The sequence below is a fragment of the Rhinolophus ferrumequinum genome, chromosome 12, assembly GCF_004115265.2.
Source record: "Rhinolophus ferrumequinum isolate MPI-CBG mRhiFer1 chromosome 12, mRhiFer1_v1.p, whole genome shotgun sequence".
Classification (NCBI taxonomy): Eukaryota; Metazoa; Chordata; class Mammalia; order Chiroptera; family Rhinolophidae; genus Rhinolophus; species Rhinolophus ferrumequinum.
In genome coordinates this window covers 67,927,821-67,950,809 of record NC_046295.1, presented here as the reverse complement: position 1 = coordinate 67,950,809, position 22,989 = coordinate 67,927,821, and the positions used below count along the sequence as shown (strand labels likewise).

General features: G+C 48.8%; 1 protein-coding gene across 5 annotated transcripts in view; it reads left to right on the top strand.

Moving 5' to 3' along the window:
• The window catches only part of ASTN2 (astrotactin 2), an 836,425-nt gene that overhangs the window by 592,489 nt on the left and 220,947 nt on the right, over positions 1 to 22,989 (top strand). For all 5 annotated transcript variants that reach the window (XM_033122811.1, XM_033122810.1, XM_033122808.1 and 2 more), the window contains 3 exons: positions 3,039 to 3,163; positions 7,084 to 7,188; positions 10,123 to 10,302. In XM_033122811.1, coding sequence (XP_032978702.1) covers positions 3,039 to 3,163; positions 7,084 to 7,188; positions 10,123 to 10,302 — 410 coding nt within the window. The remainder of the gene's footprint in view (positions 1 to 3,038; positions 3,164 to 7,083; positions 7,189 to 10,122; positions 10,303 to 22,989) is intronic.

Sequence of the window (22,989 nt, the reverse complement as noted above, 5' to 3'; positions counted from 1 at the left end):
GGGGCCCAGGATCCGTCTACTGTCTTACAAATATGATGAATCGTTTCTATATAATATCAACCGAGACTGAGCTGTTTTCATAGGGAGGGAAATGTTTATCTAAAGAAACAGTGGCCCTGTCTGTTTGAAGCACGACATCCATGTATGTGTGTGTGTGTGCACGCACGCACGAGCACGCGTGCGCACACACACAGACACACACACACCCAGAGCCACATCCATGGGCACAAAACCACATTTCACTCTGACTATAAACAACAGAACTGCCAGGTCTCAGGTTGTCTCAGTGATAAAGAGTCCGGGCTCTGGGTTGACTCCCTGAAGCTGTGCTTACAGAGCCCAGTTGGTTGCAGTGGAATCTTGGCCACTGTCACTTCCTAACTTTGGACCTCGGTTGGACAAGTTTTGTAACCTCTGTGCGCATCCATGACTTCGTCTACAAAACGGGAATAACAACAGGAGTCGTCTCAAGGAGTTCTCGTGCAGTTAACATGACCCACACACTCATGTCTTGGCACACGACCTAGAACACAGCTGATGATTTATAAATATGATCAGTCAAGATATATCACTCATTCTTCTTCCTGTCCTCCTCCTATTATTAGGACTAGATAGTTGCCTGGTAGCTTTTTCTACACACACACACACACACACACACACACACACACACACACACGAGCTCTTAGAATCTGAATTGGGTTTCTGACCAGCTGAGTTGAAGCCAGCACCCCGCCAGCCTCCCTGTCACCTTTCCCAGGTGAACTGAAGCTGCGAAGCCTGGGTCCCCTCTGAGGATCTGAGCCCAGAGGAACTTTCTGCTAGGCTGCTGCTCCCAACAAGTTTTGCCGCCCGAGAGAGCCCATTGATGCACAGGCCCTGGGCGCCCCCTGCTGGCAGAGGCCGCGCAGAACTGCCATCACCCACGTGGCCTTTGAAGGGCCCCGGTGCTGAAGGAACACCCTTGGTCTTTGCTGTTGCTGTCTCCTCATCCTCTGCTTCATCCTTGCCACCCTCCCCGCCTTCCACACTGGCCTGCGAACTCCCTCCTTTCCATCTTCTCCCTCTTTCTGAGGTGCTTCCTCAAGACCCTCCCTGATTCCTGGAATCTCAGAGGTGAAACCTTCGTCCAAGAAGGGGCACCAGGAGCTCCCAGCCCTCCTGACACATTGTCCCTTTGAGGTTGGATTTACCCCCAGAGGCAGGGGGATTGGAGGACAGAGAAATGGGGGTGGAGACGGTCTCCCTTCCTTGTGGATTACAGAAACACTGTCAGAGAAGATCTGAAATGGGGACTCAGGTTTGCAGACAAATCAAAGGCCAACCACACACACACACACCTAGGCAACCCCCACGATCACAGGCACATGTGGAGAGGAACAAGTAGAGCTCCGCCGCCGGACGGGGCACGCCCCCCGAGGCACACACGCTTCATGCACGGGTGTTACCGGACACGCTTACTGCAGCGTGCTTCAGGTACAGGTGTGGACCTGCAAACTCACGCAGACAGTCCCAGGCCCAGGCCTTCCCTCACCAGGTGTGCCGTCACACAGACCGGGATTCAAATCCCACCTCTGCCACCTCCTCATTCTGACCGTCGTTTTCCGTCATCTGTAAAATGAAGATAATAACTACCTTGAAGGCTGCTGTGAGAATTGAGTGGTAAAATGGATGCAAAGTGCTTAGCCAGATCCTAGCAGATTATGAGACTTCAATAAAGAAATAGTCAGAGGTGACAATGATGATGATGATAAAGACCCTGAAGATAGGATTTTGTCTCCTCTTTTGGATTCTGACCTGCTCAGGGGTCAGACACAGAGAAGGTGTTGACTGAATAAAGGAATTGATGGTGAACTTCTCAGGTGCCTGGGGTGGGGAGTGCGGGGATGCGGAATCCAGGTGGGGAGGTGACCAGGCCACCTAACAGCTTGCACAGCTGCTTGTGACCAGCCTGAGATCCAGGCTGCAAAGGCATTGCTTGGCAGCACATATTGTAGTTTTCCTCTTTCTGATTTTCATTTCAAGTTTGCAAATTCCAGGTGGCAAATGAAGTGATAAGCATCGCTCTCCCAGATTGTAACTGTGCTTAGTACGTCTAACTCTGAGGGCCTCTGAGTCTGAAGGGACCTCGATACGATCCATGCCAAGTGGCTACCAAGTTGGCTGCTTGCACGCTCACAGAAACAGGAAGCTCACCACCTCTGTTGGCAGGCTGTTCTGTTTCTCGACAGGTCTGCTGTCTAGAAGATTAAAGCCTGCCTCCCTGGGATGCACTATTGCCCACCCCACTTACGACTGCCTTTATTCAGGGTTCAGTTCCCGGAAGCCCCCCTGAGTTCTGTGTTCTATAGAGGCACCCAAAGAAGTTAGGGCAGGAGGAGGATCACTAGCCTGCAGGTTGGGAGACGTAGGTTTTGAGCACAACCCACCGGTTGTTATTGAGCAAGTCACTGCCCTTCTCCAGGCCTTGGTTTCCCCCTCTGTAAAAGGGGGAGTTGGATCCAAACGATCTCTTAGGACCCTTCCATTTAAACAAACAAACACCCCTTCTTTCAAACCTTCCTTTCTCCAGCTCAACCTCGCCCCCTTTTTCTGCAAGCCTTCCACGCTGTCCTAAGTTCTCTCACAGTCTGGTTCACCATCATCATTGCTAATACCAGGGGACGTCAGCAGCCACGTATATAGTTTGTAGAGCATCAGACTGTGTCTCAAGCAATTGACAGTTTTAGTCCATTCAGGGTTTACAACTACCCTGAGATCTCACTTTAAAGACAAGGAAACTGAGGTTCTAAGTGGACCAGTAGCTTGCGCAGCTCGTAAGTGGTGGGCCAGAATTGGTGGGCCCCAGCTGGTCAGGTTCTAGAGCCTGTCATCAGCACTGTGTTCTCAGAGCCGGGATTCAGGGAGCCAGCGGTAATGCAGCAGAGCCGCCTACCCACTCTGAGTCTCTATTCTGATGACAAGCTTCCTGCCCTCTTGTCACCCAGCCCCCAGCAGCCTTCACTTCTTCGATTTCGCAGTCTCTCTGCTCCTCTCCACAGGGAGAACAACTTCATCAAGGACTTTCCTCAGCTGGCCGACGGGCTGTTGGTGATCCCGCTGCCTGTGGAGGAACAATGCCGGGGGGTCCTCTCCGAGCCCCTCCCGGACCTCCAGCTGCTCACTGGTAAGACATACATGTGGCCCCTGCCCAGCCTCCCTGACCACACACCTGGTCTCCAGCTGCGTATCAGTCTTCAGCACCTCCACGATGGGCCCCGCCAGGCCTGCCCCTTTGTGAGGGATGGGGTTCAAACGGGACCTGCCATTTCTTGGGCTCCGATTATGTGTTGTGACGTGCAGAGCTACGGGCTTGCCTGAGACGGCCGACTCGGAGCCCAGGCCAGACCTGCTCTCTTAGCAAATTTCAAGTATCCACTATAGTATTATTAGCTATAGTCACCATGCCGCAGATTAAATCTCCAGAACTTATTCATCCTGTATAATAACTGAACCTTTGTATCCTTTGACTAACATCTCGCCATTTCCTCCACCCCCCAACCAGTGTGCTCTCTGCTCGTACAAGTGCAACATTTTTAGATTCCACACGTAAGTGAGGTCATGTAGTATTTGTCCTTCTGTGTCTGGCTTATCGCTCGAGGTTCATTTTTAAATCATTCTAAGGTAAAATCAGTGGACCCATACCCAACCAGACGCCTCTCTTATTTGAAAGCGCTTCAGTTCCACAGCTTATTTTTGAATGTGGGTGCTGAGCCATCCTGCGGGGGTGCGTATTATTTTTTTCCCGTTTTATAGATGAGAAATCTAGGTTCAGAGAGGTGAAGGACTGTCCCAAGGTCACACAGAAAATCGGTCAGGACTGGACCCAGGTGCCCTGGCTCCAGGTCTTCTGCGCTTTTCACTCCACTCTGCAGCTCACTCTCTCCCTTACAGAGAAGCTTTTGCAGGCTCTCCTGAGGCTCCGCCGTTTCTATCCCATCCCACTATGCCCTTCTTCTCCCAGTTCCTCTCCTACCCTTTCCTCGGGGACTTTCCTAAGATGTAAGGACTCTGGCTTTGCCTCTGTGGCATAGTAGTTGGATATCTTAACCACTGCCCAGGGAGAATGGTCCGCCTGATGGATGATCGAGCCATCTCACTGAGCGGGACATTGTCTCCCAGGGAAGACCCTGAAACGTCACTGACTTAGGTTTCAGTCCCCTCTATCACTTGCAAGCTCTTGGAAATCTTGCACAAGTCATCTGATCTCAGACAGGGGAGAACCCGCCTGTGTCAAGAGTCTCCTAGGGACCAGGCACTGTGCATGTGTTCATCCGTGTAACCCTGAAAGGGTGTTATTGTCCCCTTTTAAACTGGTTAAAGAAGTCATTGATCTCGTCCGGGGCGACATGGCTAGTCCAAAGTCGAGTCAGGATTTAAACCCAGTTGGTCTTGCCTCCAAAGCTGATGCTGTGTCCACTGTCCTATAGCATCACCCCCCTGACCTGTCCTACTTCAAAGAGGGGCCCAGATGTAGATCACAGGAAATCATGGGTGTACAAGTGCTTTGTAAAACGTGTCTAAAATCTGCTGCGCCTTCCTTCATTTTCATTTTTCATAAGATCATAGAATTGCAGAGCCTACCTGGGCTGTGAAGGGCATCAGTCTTATCCTCCTTACTGAGGGGGCTATCAGGTCGACAGCATCCCTGTTGAGTGATTATCCCTTTTGCATACCCCGAGTGACGGGGAGTTCACCACCTCCTAAAGCCACATTGCTGTGGTCTGGGGATCGATGCTGTGCTCTAATGGGAAGGACCCAGGATCTGTCGCTGACTGTTGTGTGTCCTTAAGCAGTTCCCCTCTCTGAGCCTCAGTTTCTCCTTCTGAAAAATGGGACCTAACAATTATTTTTCTGGATTATGGTGACAGTCGGGGATCGTGGATGTAAAATGCTTGGTACATTGTGGTTCCACGTGAGTGGCATGAATTGTTAGAATTATTTGTTTTGGTTTGGAGATCTTTGGAGGTGTCCTAATAAAGCAGCTGTTACATTTCAAGAGTTAATTTTTTTTTTTTTTTGTAATTACCAGGAAAAATACCTTCCCCCATCCCAGAGTTTTACTCTACCCCTAATCCCTGGGTGGAGATCTAGGATAGAGTTAGGTAAGATGGGGGTCAGGGATGGGTGAATGAAAGTGAGTGAGTAAGTGAACCAGTAAATAGTTATTTATTGAGAGCCTCCTACGTACCAGGCTCTGTTCTAGGCTCTGCAGAAGTAGGAAAACACAGAGCACGGCCTCTACCTCAAGAAGCTGACATAGCACTGGAATGCAGGAAGGACCACGGATGGAGGGAGTGGGGGTTGGAATGATGAGATGTGGTGAGAGGCGGATGGTTTGGGAAATGTCTTGACAGCCACAAGAAGTCGTATTTTTTTTTCCTTTTGGATGTCATGCCACCAAGTGGATGAGCTGCATGAATAGCCTGTATTCATATGTTCTGCCTCGCTCCCCTGGAGAGCAGCGCTGCTTGCTGGTCCCCCTTCCAAGCCTGCTCTGAGTTGGGACAAGCGGGAATAGATGGGCAGAGGCTGCCTGGGCACTGGTGTCTAGTCTTCCTGTGTAGACTGTTGTCTCTGCCCTGACTCAACACACAGCCCTCTCCTTCCTCCCCCAGCCACCCTCCTCCTCTCCCCGGCCTGTGCAGAGGAAAGACAGGACAGGCAGAGCAGATAAACCCAGAGGACATATTTAGAACAAAACAACCTCCCTCCAGTGGCCGTGTCTTTGGGGATCATGAATATTTTACTTTAAATGAAAGCCTCTCAAAAAATTACATTATTCCTGAAAAGGCTAAGGAAGGGAAAAAAATTGACAGTAATGGACAACTTTAATACTGCAATAATGTCCAGGAAGAAATCACTTGTTCCAATGAGATTCTCATTTTAATCTCGGTATCAAATATCTCTTTAAGCGCTTCCTCACCAGGGGGCAAAAGAAAAGGACAGAAAATGTGCCTGCCATTTGCAGAGGAATCACACCAAAAACAATAATAACTGTGGATGTGACTAGCCGTTCTTTTTCATGTATTTTTTTTTCCCTGATTATAAAAAAGAGAATTTGAAACGCTCCGGGCAGGAAATTTAGGAAATGGAGATGAATATAAATCAGAAAACAAAAATCTTTTATACACTCACACCCCTCCCCCAAAGTTAACCACTTGCTAACATTTTGTTGTGTTTTTTTCCTTTGTTTATTTTTTTCTCTATACTTGCGTTTCCCCAAAAAACATTCTATGGAATGTGAGTTGCCGTGGACCCTCTGCACAAAATGGGTTCCGTGGTCAAAGAAGTTTGCAAAATTCTGCACACTAAAAAAATTGTGCTTAGTTTTGTTTAGCCAGTGTTTCTCTATCCTACTTGAAATGAGAACCTGTTACATATGTGATAGGCATTTTATGTGACGCCTACGGTCATCTCATGTTTCTATGTTACGAAACAATAGTCTATATACAAGCGTCAGCAAACATAAAGCATCAGATAATAAATGTGTTAGGCTTTGCCTGTGGTCTCTGTGGCAGCTGTTTATCTCTGCTGTCATCCTATGAAAGCAGCCAGAGACAACATGTGATAAACAGGCTGTGGTTTGCTGACCCCCGTCTCCACGTGCAGCATTTCTAGTTACCAAAGGGCTTCCACTTCTATTACCTTCCTCGAGTCTCACTCCCTGCCTATGGAAATAAGTTCAGCGTAGGTCACCGCAGTGTCAGATGGGGAAACTGAGGCACTGAGATGTCTAGTTTCCTGCGAGAAGGTGTCAACGGGGACAGATGGGACCACAAACCCACTCTTGTGTGTAGAGAAAAGTGGTCCTGCAAGCTGTTGGGCAGAGAGGAAAAGCAGGGGTGGGGCTCATCAGAGGCCAGGAAGAGGCCTGGAGTTGGGGTCCAGATAAAGTGCTCGGACCCAGTGAGAGCCACACTCTAAGGCCGAGCCTCTGTCTACTTAGAAGAGGTGGCCATTACTCAGAGTTCAAGGCTGCAGGGAGGGGGTGTGACGCAAAGCCTGAATGCTGGGCTCACGTGACCTTCTTATTCCCTCCCCCAGGAGACGTCAGATACGACGAGGCCATGGGTTACCCCATGTCACAGCAGTGGAGGGTCCGGAGTAACCTCTACCGCGTGAAGCTCAGCACCATCACACTCTCAGCAGGTGAGGACACCTCCTGGGCAGCCAGGGGACTCGGGGAATTCAGCACATGTTCCCAAGGACCCATGGCGTAGCCAGGCCCTGTGCTGGCACTGGGGACGCTGCCATCAAGGAGCTTACAGGGAATGCAGACAGACAAGCAGACAGTGACATCTGCACACCGCTGTAATGGGACAGCGGTGACACAGAAGAAGGAACTATCCATTCTGGGGAGTCAGAGCAGCTTCCTGGAAGAAAGGGTACCTGAGTAGGGTGCAAAAGGATGGATAGGAGAGAGGGGATACTAGACAACCCAAGTCACATTTATGTTCTTGAAATATGTCAGGTTTGTGGATTGCAGATTCTCAGGCACTGATTCTTCTGGTCTCTCCTAGCTGATATTTTCCCCTGCCCTTCTCCTCTATAACAATAACACATCACCTCTCCCAACACACACACACACACACACACACACACACACACCACCCATACTTAACCACATGAAGCCTGAGCCCCAGCGGATGGCGATAGTTTGTAGTTCTCATGTTCTTTCATGCCTCTGTGACTTTGCACATGCTGTTCCCTCTGTAGGGATCACCTTGCCCAGGGAACACATCCTGAAATACTCAGAGACACCTCCCATATTCTCCATTCGCCTCAGGATAACTCAAGAAATTCCCTGCAGGCAACGACCTATCGTAAAGCACTAACAAGGGCTTGATTCGTATCTGAATCTTCTCTGTCACCCCAGCACTGACCTACGACTGGGGGTAGGGCTTGGGTCCTCTATTCCTGTTTTCTCTACAACTAACAAAGAATCAGCACATTGTTGGTGCTCTTGTTTGATGAAGGGATGGAAACACCTGAATGAAAACTGGAAACAAAGGAACGAGTGAAGGCCTCTGGAAAGATGGAGCCTGGCCTAGGTTTGCTACCCTTACTCATAGCACTGCTGCCACAGAGTAATTGTCCCAGTGTCTCCTAATAATGAACCAGCTCTTTTCTTTTTCAATATCACTTTGCTCATGAGCATCATGGAGTTCTGTTAGCCTGGGAAAGGGAGGACTTCACCTTCTGAGAAGTCCAAATAATAATTATTGCTGACATCAGTCAGCACTTTATAACGTTTTACATCTTAGGACTTACGTCAGTCCTGCGAAGAAGGTATGATTTAGTCCATCTTTTTTTTTTTTTCTTTCAGATTAGGAAATTGAGGGTCAGAGAGGTTAGGTAACTTGCCCAAGATCACACAGCTAATGAGTGGCAGGACAGGAACAGAGCCAGGATTCGATTGCAGTTTTGTCTGCCTGGGTAAAGAGTCCATGACGCTATTATTTATTACTTACCAGACACCATCTCATCATTAACACTGCTGTATTAATTACTCAGTTGCATGAGTTAACAGGTTGATGGAGAGAGGTCGTTCTAATCAAGCGCACGTGCTTTGAGCCCTGTTTCTGTTTCCCCACCGTCCACACTTGCGAATAAGACTGTGATGTTCCTATTAGAACTACAAAGGTAGATCCGCTTTAATTACTCAATAACGATGCTCCCGGGAACCCTCTTATAAATCAAATGTTGGCAAATTGGAGCTCGTTTTTAATGTTGAAAAAGAGCTTGCTCTTTTACAGTTTACTTTGATGTGGCGCAGAATTGGTTGTCTCGAATCATGGTGATGGTGTGCCTGCTGTGTCCAGAGCTGTGCCGTGTCCCTGGCTGGGGTGCAGGGGTGGGGGGGGACAGAAGGAGGCCTGTGCAGACAGAGCTTGTGCTTTCAAGGTGGTGAGTGTTGCAGTTGCAGAGACCAGGATGGTGAAGGAAGGGCTTCCTGGGGGAGGGGTGGCTTCTAGGGGCTAAAGCAAGGGTGGGACTTTGGCAGGAAGTGGAGAGGCCATTTCAGATGAGTGGTGTGTGTGTGTGTGTGTGTGTGTGTGTGTGTGTGTTGAGAAAAGTAAAGAAAGAGTGATATAAATGCTCTGTCCCATTCAGGAGAAATAAGAAAACTGCCTTAGCTGGAGGTAAAGCCTGATGCAAGTGGTGCATGGGAGATGACCTTGAAGGCCTGGAACGCTCAGATAAGGTCACTGGGCTTTACCCGGTAGCAGGGAGCTGCCCAGGAAGGTCTTCAGCCTCCTGGAAGAATAGCTTGGTGACCTGTGTGTCTCAGGAAGGAGAATCAAGGGGAGCAGCTGCTGTTGCCAGATTGCTGTGCAGACGCTATGCTGGGCAGTGAGGACTAAGGACCACAGAGCTGCAAAGAGGCCCCTGGTGATGTAGGGAGAGAGAGGCTAGGAGGGCATAGGGCGGCATAGGGCGGCCAGGCTGAGATAGAAAGGCGAGCGGTGTTACCGGGAGCTACGCCAGGGGTCTGGTCTGAGGACACAATACCTGCTGAGCTGGGGCCAGTGTAGCCCCAGGGCTCCAGCGTGGGCAGAACCAGCCCCGGGTCATTGGGGGCAGTGGACAGAGGAGTGACAGCACCCACACGTGGGTTGGAATCCTGGCTCCTCCAGCTGGAGGACCAAGGCAAGTCGTTGACGGTCTCTGAGCCTTGGCTTGCTCCTCTGCACAGGGGCTTGTTGTGGGGGTGACAGTGTTGGGGCTGAGGTTGAACTAGACAAAGTGGGCGAGACCGTTAGCGGTGCGCCTGGTACTCGTTAGTGGCTCAGGAGATGCCAGCTTTGATGTCTGAGTTGTGACTTTCAGGTCCTTGTGATCTAGATCACCGAGCTTTAGGCCTTCCTCTGCTACCAGTTCCTCTGGATTGTCACGTCCTGTGTGTCCACCAGAGAGAACGGTTCTTGCTATGTATGTTCGGACTCGTGCAGCCATGAGGCTGACATTTCGGTGAGGAGTAAGGCACCAAATCCACTCCAGAAAGAGCCCCCTGCCACTTCGAACCTGCCAGCCACCAGCCTCCCAAGTCTCACCCCGTCCTCGTGTTCCTCGTCTGTCCAGGCTTCACCAACGTCCTCAAGATCCTGAGTAAGGAGAGCAGCCGGGAGGAGCTGCTGACCTTCATCCAGCACTACGGCTCCCACTACATCGCAGAGGCTCTCTACGGCTCCGAGCTCACCTGCATCATCCACTTCCCCAGCAAGAAGGTCCAGCAGCAGCTGTGGCTCCAGTACCAGAAAGGTAAGCCTGGAGCACTTCTCGGAAGCAGCGGCCAGGTGGGGTGTGGAGGTAAGTCTGCGGGGGAGACACTGAGCTCCTTGGAGCTAAATTCTCGCACTGTCGAGTATAAACTACGTGGCCTTAGGCAAGTCCCTGCCCTTCTCTGGGCTTAAGTTTCGCCATGGACAAAATGATGATTTCTGTGATGATTTCTCAGGATTCTTTCAGTGGGAAATTTTCTGAAGCCCCAAGGTGGCGTTCTGGACTCCAGGACTCTGACCATCTACTGGGGGCTCCTCCTTCCCCACTTTCTCTCCTTGAAACAACTGCTAGGGAGAGGGTGGTGGGGAGGGCAGGGGTGTCTCCTTGACACCTTCTTCTGTGCAGGCTTCTTGGAAGAGCCCCAGAAGAGCTGCAGCTCCTCAGAGAGTGATCACCTCATGTCTGAGGGGACAGTTTAAACTCTCTCCCAAGGGGAAGCTTTTATCCTCAGGGAGGGTCGCCGGATCTTATTTTCCTCAGAGTCTCAGCTACTATCAGCCCAGATAGAGACAAGTCTCTGCCACTCACCTTGGGAGACTCATTTCCTCCCCACCTCAGTTTTCCCTTCCCATGAAATGGGTACTTAGGTAGCTATTCTTATCTACCTCCACATTAAGGAGAAATGGCGTGCGTAGTAGCATTTTGAGAAAGACAGAATTATTGCATGCATGCCTTATGCATTTTAAGGGTCCATGTGTTCATATCCCATTTCGTAGATGGCAGAATGAGTGTCAGCTGCACCGAGCCAAGTGCCCAGGGACACGCAGCTCATAAGTAACAGGGCAAGGATTTCTTTCTGTTATCATTGTTACTGTTACTACCAGTTAACTTAAAAAAAAAAAGGCTCTAGATTGATGGAAAGGGTGAGGACTGATGTTAAAAACATGCTTGCACCTTTTTCGTGTGGCTCAATTGTAACTCTTAAACCACAGAATGCGGAGCCAGAGAGGACCTTGCTATTCTCACTGGGCTCAGCCCTCCAGTGTCACAGCTGAGGAAACGAAGGCCCATAGGGAGGGGGAAGCATGGTCAGAGCCACATGGCTCCACGCCACCGGGCAGGGCTGACACAGAGTGGGGCACTCCACACTCCCTGGCTAGCACTTCTCCTGCTGCCCCTGGTCCCCACAGGATGAAGCCCTGTCCACCTGCCTTTGCCTCCTCCCGAAACCCTCCCTTTGGTCCTGGGGGGCTCACACTCATCGTCGTCGTGGTCTTACCCCTCCCTGCCTCCTGTGAGCAGCTATGTGGGGCTCGGGGTGGTTGAAAGGCGCAGGGGACGTAATTGACTTGTCTAGGAATAGCTCCGTTTTATGGCTGTGACAATGATGGTCTTTAAGGAAGTGCATTAAATCACTAGAAGTCTCGTCGTGCTACCTTATAAATAATGTGACACATCATTAAGCAGGGCAGTAAGCTTCGGGACTTCGAAGTAATACAATTAGGTTATGTTTATAAAAACCTTCGCTCACTGTGGCCACGACACTCATTTGCCTCGCGTCCTGTATTTGGGGCCTGGGACACCATTCTGATGCTGGATTATCCCCTCTCCATCCATGGCTGCTTCCAGGCCCTGGACTTTTGCACTCCAGAAAAATCCCTTTTTTTTTTTTTTTTTTTAATCAAGGATGCGTGGAATTTGGTTGCAAGTAAGATGGAGAGGGGGGCAGACAGAGCGCTAGGACAACAGCTGGGGGCCCCTGCAAGACTCAAAACCTTCAAGTTTGCCCAAAGTTGCTGAGTGAACCTGGTGTGGTAGCTTTTCTCTCTGGGCTTCTGGACTCAGACATAGTGGGGAACTCTTCTCTCCCAGCCATCAACTCTGTCATTGACGTGTGCTAAGCAAGGGCCCACTGGGAACCAGGTCAGGATGCATCTGAGTTGGAAGCTCCTAAGTCTGGAAGCAGAGATTTGGGAAGAGGACAGATAGCGGAGCCATGTTGAAATGGGACAGATAGGATTTCACGTCCCTATGCCTCTTCTTACATCCCCGCCAGGTAACCTCAGTTAAAGTAACTTCAAAGCTGCCTTTTCCTCATGTGTTAAGTGAGGGATAGTAATTCCCTGGCCTGGCTTTTGGGAGAATGAAATGAGATAATGCAGGTAAGATGCCTGGATATAATAGGTATATAAAAACAGTAGCTTAAAACAAAACAAAAATTGTGGGCATCAGCCGAGGGTTCTAGTCCTGGACGCAACTCTTATTTCTCCCTGTGAAGCACGTACATCACTAGAAAGGACAAGCCTTGCAAATATCCTTTCGATCAGAGAGGGTGGGGGTGGAAGGATTCCAGGATTCGTTGAAAGCTGTGTTTAGCCCCAGATGGTGGTCTCTCCTTGACTAGAAGGGCCAAAGCTGGTAGAGGAGGTGGGGAGAAGGGACCAGCAGAGCATGGATCATAACCAGAGACAAGTGCACAGCACTTTACAGTTTACAGACAGCCTTTTCCTTTGGTCCTCCTGCCTACCCCTTGAGACGCAGAAGACAAGGGTACTCACCCTTCATTCTAGAGAAGGGCAACCTGAAGCTGAGAGAAGAAAAGAGGTCTGTTGGGGCCACACAGTTTGTTAGTGAATGAGATGGTGTTTGTATGAGATGATGTTTGTATTTCAACCCGAGCCCAGCGCTTCCTTTCACCCTGAGCCCCGCGTCTGGACCCAGACACTAGAAACCAATGTCCTAGCCTTTCCATGTTGACGAATGATGGAACTGGCCACTGTGGTGGCAACCCCTGGAAAGCCAAGGGAGTTGGGGTGAATGTGCCTGATTAAAATATCTGCCATGAGAGGTGTACTTTACTCTCACATCTCCAAGTGCTTCTAAGCGTGCATTCCACAGGGGCGGGGGAATAAGTCACATTTATCATCCAGTAACTCTCTAGTTCAATGATTTTTCCTAAGTGCTTCCTCTCTACAGACCTTGCTCCCACTGCTGGGGCACCACAGTGGCCGAGAGCTGAGCACTGTTCCCACATTGTTCATTACCAGTGTCTCAGCCTGCCAACGTTTCATCATTTTTGTTACAGACTTTTATTTTAATCCACTGATGGACAGCTGGAAAGAGGGAAGGGGCTGGCACACGGCAGAGAACCATTCGCTGTCATATGATGGCTCCTGGCTTTCATTCCATGTGCCAATTCTGATCAATTAGGAGTGGCTTGTGTAGTCCACTATATGGAGGTAATTGGGATCATTGGGAAGAAAGCTATGATCAATTAGCAATGTCTGCTCTAGATACAGAAAGCAGGAGTAGTGGTCCATACCTGAGGTACCGTGTTTCCCCGAAAATAAGACCTATCCTGAAAATAAGCCCCAATTAAGATCGTCAGCCAGCGGGACACATTTGGTATGTTATGACAATGTTCCAGAAGAAGATGACATGACTGTATTTTAATGAATGTAGATTGTTGTACATGAAAAAATAAGACAGACCCTGAAAATACTCCCTAACGCGTGTTTTGGAGCAAAAATTAATATAAGATACGGTCTTATTTTCGGGAAAACATGCTATTATTTTCCCTGTAATAGAGCAAAATGAAAGTTAGAATAACAGACCCAGCTTCTGACACTGATTCAGGAGGGGTACTGGAGTGTTCTACCACCAAATGGTGTCCTGGACATTCTACCCGCCGGGAGGGGATCGGAGCACTGGACAAGTCAATTAGACAGCACCTGGCAGAAGCCAGGAAGAGCTGGGCCTTCAAAGGCAAGTAGATTAGCGTGGAAGCTGTTGGGTCTGTCGGGTTCTTTGAACCATCACCTCTGGGGCCAGGGCGTACCCCAAGTGCCATGTGAAGTTGGGAGTCTCTTGCCCCAGCTTAACACTTTCATTACGTTCCACTGTGTTCCAGATATACCTATATTCTGCAAAGTCACCTTTCTCCCCATCGCGGCTCCATTTCACTCTTTGACTTGATATTCATATATTCTCCCTAGCTGAGATCTTTCATGATTAAAACTCTCTGGCTACCTTGGATAAAGACTTCCTCATTTTGAGATAAAGCACAGATGTTACAGTTAGATGGATGCCGGTTCAAATCCCAGCTCTGCCTCTTATCATCAGCTGTGTGATCTTGGACAAACTGATTGACTAAACTCAGTTTCCCCATATGCAACATCAGGATCCAATGAGTGAACGGACGGATCAATAATGGGCTCCTCTAGTACGGAACAGGACACCTCATCATTGTCTTGACCCAGTGCATTCATGCCGCCCATAAGTTGCCATATCTACTCAGGTAACATGTTGCCCAGTGTGTGTGTGTGTGTGTGTGTGTGTGTGTGTGTGTGTGTGTGTGTAGGTGCACGTGTGTGTGTGTGCGTGCACGTGTGCGTGCACGTGTGTGTGTATGGGAGCAGGAGAAGATAGCACTGCTAGTGCACTCCCACGCCTTGTTAGTTGGCTCAGGACTCAGGGCAGGTGGACGGGCCTGGGATGCAGAGGAGCCTGGGTCAGTCCAACTGCAGGCTGACCGTGGAGGGCGGGAGTTGTGGAGCTCCATGGGGAGGTGTCAGAAGGTCTCTGTGACCTGCACTTCTGGGGTCCCTGTCATTGTCTATTCTGGGTGGTTAGTGATGGATGCAGAAATTTCTAGTCGGATAGGTTTCCTGAATTTTCCGCTGCCTGCTCTTTCATGAAGAAAGTGACTATGGAAAGTGAAAGATGTGTGTATATGAAGAAATTGGTCATTCTGGTGAGAGAGAGAGAGAGATCAACTGAGGGAGAGACGAAGAGATAGAAACACAAAGAGAGATAAACACAGGGAAACTGAAATTCACAAAGAGAAACAAAGAGACAATGTATAGAAGAAAAAACGTGTGCGGTTAATATGACTTTTCCAAATTTAGAGGCTCAGTGACTCTGGTGAAAGGATATTCTCCATGTGAAGTTTGTACCGCGCTTGAGTTTCGATTGGGAGAGTCCATAGTATAGAGATGTCCCCACAGATAAATGCCTGTTGCCACCTTTAAAAGATGTTTTATCTCTATTGTAATTTCCTAAGACTGTCCACGGGAATGAATTTCTGCATTTCCATTTGAATTACAATGCCCTTTTGAATGTCAGCTAAAACATTCCTAGACTACTCTTTAAAAGAGTTTTGGCTCTTTGAAAGGTACCCCAGGGGTTGGGGTGGGAGGAGGAGAAGGGTAAGATGTAGTCAAATGTCACCTCCTTTTGTGAGGACAGGTGTGGCCAAGGGGCTGACATGAGCTGGAGAACTTTCCAGGGCTTTCCTTTTCCCGAGGGAGCGTGCTACCAAGATGGCAACCCGACATGAGAGGAGTCGATCTCAGAGCTGAGACCTGCATGGGTACTGGCTTATTTCCCCAGCGATTTCATCATCCAGGGACAGTTTTCAGTTCCCATTTGCTTGACCTTCCATTAACATTGGAGGGAGTGGACCACTTCCTGCTTGAGGCACTTTCTGTGTTTCCTTCTGGGGTGCAGCTCTTCCCGGTTGCCCACTTGCCCTCCTGCCTGTTCCTTCTCTGTGTCCTTTGCAGACTCATCCTCCTCTGCCAGCCCAGTCCGTATGGTTTCCTAGGCTCTGTCCCAGAGGCCCTTCTTGCTGGACTGCAGTCTCTCCGTGGGGAATCTCAACCACACGCCCTCTCATCCCTACACTGATGACTCTGTCTCCACGCTTGTCTCTGATATTTGCTATCATGCCAGCTCCCCTGCCTGCCCAAACTCTGCCCCACACTCCCTAGTTCTTTTCCGGGGTTCTCCTGAAAAATCACCATTACCGGCTCAGAAACCGAGGCATCCCTCTCACCATCTCCCTCTCCCCCACAGCCCCCATTTCCAAACCATCCCAAGTCTTATTAATTTTCATTTCCAAGTAGCTTTGGAACTAACCCACTTCTTTCCACCTCACTCTACCACCCTGTCCCAAGCCACCATCATGGCTGACCTGGATTCCAGTGTTGGCTCACCTGGTCTGCCTGCGTCCCGGCCTGTCTCCCATCAACCCAAACCACACAACCGCCCTGAGGACGTGGATCAGTCAGGTTCTCTAGAGAGGCAGAACCGACATGATAGGTAGGTAGATACATAGATAAAAAAAATATCTTTATTATATATAATGTTAATGTATAGGATATATATGGCATATTCATATACCATATACATGATTTAAGAATTGTATATAAATAACATATATATGTGTGTGTATATATATATATATATATATCCAGAGAGAGAGAGAGATTGATTTATTATGAAGCATGGGCGCATGTGATTATGGAGGCCGAGAAGTTCCGAGGCAAGATGTGCTCAGCACACTGGACATATATGGCATATTCATATACCATATACATGAGAGCCAATGATATATAAGTTCCAGTTCCAAAGCTGGTAGGCTCAAGACTGAAGAAGAACCAATGTGTCAGTTCAAATCCAAAGGCAGGAAGAGACCAATGTCCCAGCTGAAACAGTCAGGCAGAAGGAGTTCCTTCTTTCTGCCCGAAGTCAGCCTTTTTGTTCTATTCAGGCCCTCAACTGATTGAGTGAGTCCCACCCACGTTAGGGAGGACAGTCTGCTTTATTCAGTCTGCTACTTATGTTGTCTCAAACATCCTCACTGACACTCTCACAGACACATCCAGAATAGTGTTTGACCAAATATCTGGACATCCTGTGGCCCGGTCAAGTTTACACATAAAATAAACCATCATAGGATGTTTCTAAAACAGTTATCCCATCATGCCATTCCTTGGGTGAAAACTCCTGGGTGCCTTGTCGTTGCCGGGAGGCTAATTTCCAAACTCCTCCCCATGGCACTCTCAGCTCTGATGTGTCCCCAGCCAATCTCTTGAGCCTTACCTGCCCCCCGTGCTCTCTGCCTTTCAGTCACACCGAGCCTCATACTCTTTAACTATAACGTGGGTCCAAGATCTCAGCCTGGCTGCATTCGACTATGCCGGGTCCCAGTATGGTGGCGGGAGGTGGCTGACTACGGCCTTCCCCTCCCCTCACACCTTGGCTGCTGTGCAGCTGCTTGTAGGACCAGTCTTGCTCTGGGGTAATGTTTTGTTTTGTTTTTGTTTTGTTTTTTCTTGGAGGGAGCAGGAAGACCAAAAGAGGTTAAATACGGGCTAGACACACTCTAGCCTGCAGCACATCAGAGGAGAGAGCCAACTTATTTCTCCTCAGAGCTGTGCAAAAAGACAATACAGCATGTGGTTCATTAAACACAAATGGGCCCATGAGACTGCTGCTTCTCCCAGATGAAATTACCAAAAAAAAAAAAAAAAAAAAAGCTTTTGTTCTCTGGTTTAGATTGAGTCCATCTGGAACAGAACACCTAGTGTCTTTCCTATCGGTGCAGACCCAGAATAACTATCCTGTGCCTGTGTTCAGTGCAGCGCATCTCACAAAACACTCTCACATACAGTAGTTCATCCAGTGTACTCTTCATCACGAGCCTGTACGGGAGGCGTTGTTATCTGCCTTACATGCTTGAGGAAACGGAGGCTCACAAGGGTAAGAGGAGTTGTGAGACTTTACCCCAGGGAATTTGGCAGAGCAAGGATTTGAACCCAGGCTATTGCAGTCACAAAGACCGTGTTCGTCCAACTGCACACCACGGCAGACTCAGAACTCTTTACAAGTTGGCATCAGACCCATGGGAACCATTTGCACTTCTGTTTCTCTTATCCACAGGGGAAAGACTTAGGGTTTACAACCTCAGCTTTGGCAGAGGTGAAAATACTCTCTTTACTCATGGATAACCCTCTGCACAACTTGCTTCTCTATCCTAACTTTAGGTAAAGCCAAACTCTAAAATGTCAGACCTGGAAGAGGCCTTAGCAGTCATCTAGCCAGGCCTGAGCCTCTCTTTATGTGCCAGTTATGATCAAATGGTAGCAACTGCCTGAAACATTGCATTGAAAGAGATGCTGGGTCAGGACCAGCCTTGGTGGGAAAGAATGCAGTGATCATTTAGCAAAGTCTGTCATGAGTGTGAGAGTAAGAAATAGTGACTCATGTGTAAGGTGTTTTCCATTCCCATCTAGTCTAGTTATTCCCATTCTACAGATGGGGAAATTGAGGTCAGTTTACGTAATCAATTAGAACCTGCATTTGCAAAGGAGGGTATTTCATAACCAGCTAGAAGCATTGCTTGGTCTTCCCTCTCCTGAAAACTTAGAGCAAATTCAAAGACGCCTGGTTGCCAAAGCCCCGCACATGCTCATTGATGGCAGACATTGGTTGTCAGACTGCTCATTTGCATATTTCCGGGTCCATGCGCACTCACAAACACATACTCAAAGACAGCTGATCCTTGAACAACGTGGGTTTGAAGCATGCAGGTCCACTTATACATGGATTTTTTCCAATAAGTAACTGTAAATGTATTTTTTCTTCCTTATGATTTTCTTAACATTTTATTTTCTCTAGTTGACTTTATTGTAAGAATACGGTATATAGTACATATAGCATACAAAAGATGTGTTCATTGATATGTTATTGATAAGGTCAACAGTGGGCTACATGTAGTTAAGATTTGGGGGAGTCCAAGTTATCCATGGATTTTCAACTGCATGGGGGCAGGGGTGGTGCTCCTGATCCCTGGGATGTTCAAGGGTCAACTGCACATCATTACGGAAGGCCTGGAGGCTGTCCCCATTGTCCTTTTACTTAGGGGAAGCAGTAAGAGATGGGCAGTGTTGTAAACTAGCCACCCTGATTCCATTAGACTGGGGCCAAGTGACACTGGCTCCCCTATCTCAGTCCCATGCCCAGGCCGGCCATGCAGGGACTGAGGGAGCAGAGTTGTTAGACAGGACCCTTCTCTCTCGTCAGTCTTGCACTCACAGCGTGGACTTTCCCTGGATATGGATGTGAGGCTGTTGTTCTCTCCATGCCTTCCTCCCCTAGGTGGGAACAGAAGGGTCTGCTGGGCACACAGACACACAGATGGAAACTATTACCTTCCCCAGGTCATTACCCACAGGTTAAACCTACCAACCCCAGAGCAGCCTCACTCACAAACCCCCCGCCGCAAGGGCGCTTTTCCTCTCCCTCTGCCTCATGCCTCCCTGTGTTCCTTTCCGCCCCTTTGTTCCTTTATTACCCCACAACAGAGCTTCAAGCCCCCAGCGTGTGCCAGGCCCCGTATCAGCTGCTGAGGAAGCCAAGGTGAGTGAGACACACTCCCTGCTCTCAGGGAATTCACAGCCAAATGGGAAAGATTCTCAATGGGTGGACAGATGATTACGAGCCTTTTGCTCCTCTGACAGCAAACCCTATGGTGTGTGTATGTATATGGAGGGTCTTGAGTAGAGGAGGCGTGGCTGGGGGATGGGCCCCGACCCACCTAGACTGGGCTGGCCATGTCCCTGGAGGACAGATGCCTCAGCAGAGCCTTGGCGGGGGAGGGCATTTGCCAACCGGAAGATTGGAGAGGGCTTCCAGGGGACAGGATGCAAAGCTGGATGTGTGGGGAAGCCTGGTGAATGTGATTCGTCTCAGACCAGTTGGGAGCCATAGTGGCCGAGTCCCCTGAGGTGTTGCTCAGGGGTGCCACTGGCTTGTGTGTCAGAGCGTCGCGGGTCTTTGCCTCCATCTCCCGAGTAGTTAGAGAATCTGCCACTGCCTCGGTCCACAGCTGGGAACTCTCCCGAACGAGAGAGGCTACATCTCCAAAGTAAGTGAAAACAAGGGCTCTGTTGAGGAGGTACCAGGGGACTTGTTGGAAAGACATCTGGACTTTTGAAGGTTGTTATAAAGATGATATGCGATCACGTGGTTAATTCATTGGCCCATAGTAGGATCTCAACGTAAATCAGTCTTGGTTGCTTGTTCCTTACCAAAGGTGTACCTTTCAACATGTAACAACATCCAAATCAAGCTGTGTGGGAGTCATCTGTCCCATTTTCCAGATGTGCGACTTAGGGTTTTCTAAGCCTCGATTTGTCTTTAAATGGGTATAATAAATGCTTGCCTTACGGTCTTATAATGAGGATTAAGTGAAGCGATGTTTATAAAGTGATTATTACTGCACCTGGCATATAAGCAAAGATCAGGAAATGCTATCTATTATTGTTATCAGTTATTATTACAAAACACACTGAAGTCTTCTTGTATTAGTTTTCCAAAAAAAAAAAAAGGCCTAATGAGGTAGCTCTTGCCAGTCTTGAGTATCGCAGGCTGAGATAGGAACGTGCTTCCTTTCAGAACTCCTAAAGCCACGGCTGTTTCTCTCTGCCTAATCTGCCAACTTGTGAGTCTGAGTCTGGCCTGAATTTGCAGGTGCGAGTAGAAGGCAGGGTTAGCAGCAAGCACAGCCTGGAGTCCAGCAGTGGGGCACAGGGGAGCATGCTGGCTCAGCTGAATGCCCACCATATAGCCGTCAAGGAGAACGTGTAGGGGTGTTTGTGTGTTGGGGGAGGGGTGAGAGAAGAGCAGGCACCAATGACTGACTTGTGGGGAGTTCCTGCTCTGAGCCAATGAATCGCACGACCCCAGTTGTCTTCATAACAACCCTGTGAGGTCTACATTAGTATCTCCATCCTCCAAGGGAGAAAACTCATCTCCAGGTCATAGGGCTGGGAATAGGCAGGGGCAGGTTCCTGTGCCAGGCCTGTCTGGCTCTGAAGTCCACATGGCCCACTGCCTCCCTGTAATAACGCGCGGTGTACTGAGAACCACCGTCTGCCAGGAGGTCCTCTGGGCACTTCGCAGTACACGTTCTCATCTGATCCTCACAGCAACCTTCTAAAGCTGGTATCTTTATGCCTAGAAAACCAAGACTCGGGGTGGTGTAGAATATATAACCGAAAGGCATAGCTGGCAAAAGATATTCTCTCTTGCCTTCTCTTTCTTCCATCTTTGCTTTCCCCAGTTGTTTTGCCATCTACATTTTGCTACTCCTAACCACAGTGGGCACTCCCAAAGGAGTGTTCTCTCCGAGAGACGTCTCTCTTTCTCCTGACGCGATCGCAAGTCCTTGGTCAGGAAGAATGAGCAAAGAGGCAGACACACCAGCATGATTCCAGGTTGTGTGATGTTGGCCAGCTGGCTCCAGATCTTGTTTCCTAGCAACACCTTGGCTGTGATTCAGAGTGCAGGCTTTGAGCCAGGACTTAGAGATTGAGTTGACCCTTGATCCATGGGGTTGGAGCTGGCCTTGATTGTCTTCATCTGACACACAAGCCCGGGACCCCAGGCGTTTCTCCTTAGGGTCCTTGGAGTTCAGACTTCTGTTTTCTCCCGTTCCACAGGTGCCCAGGGAGATGGAAGGCTCCTTTTGGAGATGTTGGTCCAAGAAGTCCCTGAGGTCTAGGGCACCAGGATCATTGAAACTTACAACTGGAAAGAGCCTTCATTTAATAAATCCATGAATATAGATAGTGAAACATAGTCCCAGGGAGAAGAAGCAACTTGCTCAAAGGGAACTATAAAGTAGTGACAGGATTAGGATTCAAACTAGCTTCCTCTCCTCCCTCTTCCATCAAGAAAGTGTGTTGAGAGGCAATTCAAGAGACCACGTGCCCCAAGGGATCTCTTTGGTTTATAGCAACTTGATTGAGATATACGATGTTTCCCTGAAAATAAGACCTAGCCGGACCATCTGGCTCTAATGCGTCTTTTGAAGCAAAAATTAATACAAGACCCGGTCTTATTTTACTAAGACCCGGTCTTATATAATATATTATAATATAATATAATAACGTGTCTTATGTTAATTTTTGCTCCAAAAGATGCATTAGAGCTGAGTGTCTGGCTAAGTCTTCTTTTCAGGGAAACATGGTCGTTTACATACCATACAATCAAAAAGTATCTCTTTGAGCCTTGTCTTCCAGTGGTGAATTCAGCCCAAGACAAAGTTTTGATTGAGTTTCCAGAAGGGACACAGCTTTTAATTATTGTATGGTTGAGAAGCTTCTCTAAGGAAAATGAAATCTGAGGGAAGGACTCTTCCTGCCTTGTAAGCGCAGCCCGTTTTGTGCTGTACCTTCTCCCAGTGATTCAGGGAGGCAGCCGGTGGGAGGGGCCGGAGGTGGCATAGCCAGCTGGTGCTAAATGCCACCCAAGGTGTTTATCTTTATCTATATACCAGCTCCGCTGACCCCTGCCCTGGTTTTATCCAGCAACAATTTCAGTGCCTAATGTTCTGGCTACTGTGCTGTGTGTCGCAAATTCAGCAGTAAGTTGAACGTTGCTCTGCTTTTACAGAGCTCCACCTCGTCAGGGGAAAGTTAGGTAATGAGGACATCACAACGCAATGTGATATGGAGGAAATCCAAAGTGTGGCGTGGCCACCTGACTCAGACTGCAGGATGGATCAGGAATGGCACCCTGAAGACCTGGAGGGTGAGATTTAGGCGATATAGGGGGGCAGAGAGAGGGCAAGTGTCACAGGTGGCAAGAAAAGCAAGTGCAAAAAAAGGCCCCGCGATAAGGAGAAAAAAAAAAAGTGTGGTGAGCAGATTGCCAGGGAGGGCTGGAAGCAGTGATGAGATAAACCAAGCAAGATAGCCCAGTTGGGAGGAACCCAATCCCACCGCGATGTAGACCACGGTTAAGGAATGTGTGCTTTTGCTAGGAGCAACTTAAGGCCAATTAGGGAGCAATTTAAAAGTTTGAGATGTTATCCTTAACCTTTGCATTTTAGAATTTGACTCTAGCTTGTGTGTAATAGGGCTTGATTTTGGATTG